Here is a 2,003-nt window from a genome sequence, read left to right as displayed (position 1 = left end):
GCCCCCCGCCTGGGCTCCCTGACTGGTCTCTGAGCCACACACCCGGGTTCGCCGACTTGTCTGTGACCCGGGCCTGGGTTCCCGCAGCTGGTGGTGCCCGAGTACTCGATCCACGGGCTTTTCTGCCTCATGTTTCTCTGCGCGGCCGAGTGGGTGACGCTGGGACTCAACATCCCCCTGCTCTTCTACCACCTGTGGAGGTGAGGGGCTGCGGGCGGGAGTGAGGGGCACCGGCAGCTGGTGGGGGGCAGGTCGGAAATGAGGGGCACCGGGGACAGGGAGCTGCGGGGCGGGAGTGAGTGGCGTCGGCAGGACCGGGCGGGCGCAGGGAGCTGCAGGACGGGACTGAGGGGCACAGGCAGGTCTGGGGCAGCGCAGCGGGCAAGGGGCTGCTGATCAGGAGTGAGGGGCACCAGCAGGGCTGGGGGGCTGTGGGTCGGGAGTGAGGGGCACCGGCAGGGGCAGGGCAGGGCAGGGCAGTGGGCAGGGGGCTGCGGGTCGGAACTGAGGGGCACCAGCGGGGCTGGGGGTCAGGAGTGAGGGGCACCGACGGGAGTAGCAGGGGGAGAGGTCGGGGGGGAGGGGCACCGACGGGAGTAGCAGGGGGAGAGGTCGGGGGGGAGGGGCACCGACGGGAGTAGCAGGGGGAGAGGTCGGGGGGGAGGGGCACCGACGGGAGTAGCAGGGGGAGAGGTCGGGGGGGAGGGGCACCGACGGGAGTAGCAGGGGGAGAGGTCGGGGGGGAGGGGCACCGACGGGAGTAGCAGGGGGAGAGGTCGGGGGGGAGGGGCACCGACGGGAGTAGCAGGGGGAGAGGTCGGGGGGGAGGGGCACCGACGGGAGTAGCAGGGGGAGAGGTCGGGGGGGAGGGGCACCGACGGGAGTAGCAGGGGGAGAGGTCGGGGGGGAGGGGCACCGACGGGAGTAGCAGGGGGAGAGGTCGGGGGGGAGGGGCACCGACGGGAGTAGCAGGGGGAGAGGTCGGGGGGGAGGGGCACCGACGGGAGTAGCAGGGGGAGAGGTCGGGGGGGAGGGGCACCGACGGGAGTAGCAGGGGGAGAGGTCGGGGGGGAGGGGCACCGACGGGAGTAGCAGGGGGAGAGGTCGGGGGGGAGGGGCACCGACGGGAGTAGCAGGGGGAGAGGTCGGGGGGGAGGGGCACCGACGGGAGTAGCAGGGGGAGAGGTCGGGGGGGAGGGGCACCGACGGGAGTAGCAGGGGGAGAGGTCGGGGGGGAGGGGCACCGACGGGAGTAGCAGGGGGAGAGGTCGGGGGGGAGGGGCACCGACGGGAGTAGCAGGGGGAGAGGTCGGGGGGGAGGGGCACCGACGGGAGTAGCAGGGGGAGAGGTCGGGGGGGAGGGGCACCGACGGGAGTAGCAGGGGGAGAGGTCGGGGGGGAGGGGCACCGACGGGAGTAGCAGGGGGAGAGGTCGGGGGGGAGGGGCACCGACGGGAGTAGCAGGGGGAGAGGTCGGGGGGGAGGGGCACCGACGGGAGTAGCAGGGGGAGAGGTCGGGGGGGAGGGGCACCGACGGGAGTAGCAGGGGGAGAGGTCGGGGGGGAGGGGCACCGACGGGAGTAGCAGGGGGAGAGGTCGGGGGGGAGGGGCACCGACGGGAGTAGCAGGGGGAGAGGTCGGGGGGGAGGGGCACCGACGGGAGTAGCAGGGGGAGAGGTCGGGGGGGAGGGGCACCGACGGGAGTAGCAGGGGGAGAGGTCGGGGGGGAGGGGCACCGACGGGAGTAGCAGGGGGAGAGGTCGGGGGGGAGGGGCACCGACGGGAGTAGCAGGGGGAGAGGTCGGGGGGGAGGGGCACCGACGGGAGTAGCAGGGGGAGAGGTCGGGGGGGAGGGGCACCGACGGGAGTAGCAGGGGGAGAGGTCGGGGGGGAGGGGCACCGACGGGAGTAGCAGGGGGAGAGGTCGGGAGTGAGGGGCACCGACGGGGCTGGGGGTCAGGAGTGAGGGGCACTGGCAGGGCTGGGGGGGGGGGGGGGGGGGG

The 2,003-nt window shown here is 74.6% G+C and overlaps 1 protein-coding gene across 1 annotated transcript in view; it reads left to right on the top strand.

Moving 5' to 3' along the window:
- Positions 1–204, top strand: part of PACS1 (phosphofurin acidic cluster sorting protein 1) — a 17,637-nt gene extending 17,433 nt beyond the window's left edge. The window contains exon 25 of the mRNA XM_025212398.1: positions 88–204. Within this exon, the coding sequence (XP_025068183.1) occupies positions 88–204 (117 nt within the window). The remainder of the gene's footprint in view (positions 1–87) is intronic.
- Positions 205–2,003: the final 1,799 nt, after the last annotated feature.

Source organism: Alligator sinensis, unplaced genomic scaffold (genome assembly GCF_000455745.1).
Source record: "Alligator sinensis unplaced genomic scaffold, ASM45574v1 scaffold1329_1, whole genome shotgun sequence".
Taxonomy (NCBI): domain Eukaryota; kingdom Metazoa; phylum Chordata; order Crocodylia; family Alligatoridae; genus Alligator; species Alligator sinensis.
The sequence above is the reverse complement of the archived record's forward strand: the minus strand, read 5'-3'. Positions and strand labels throughout refer to the sequence as shown.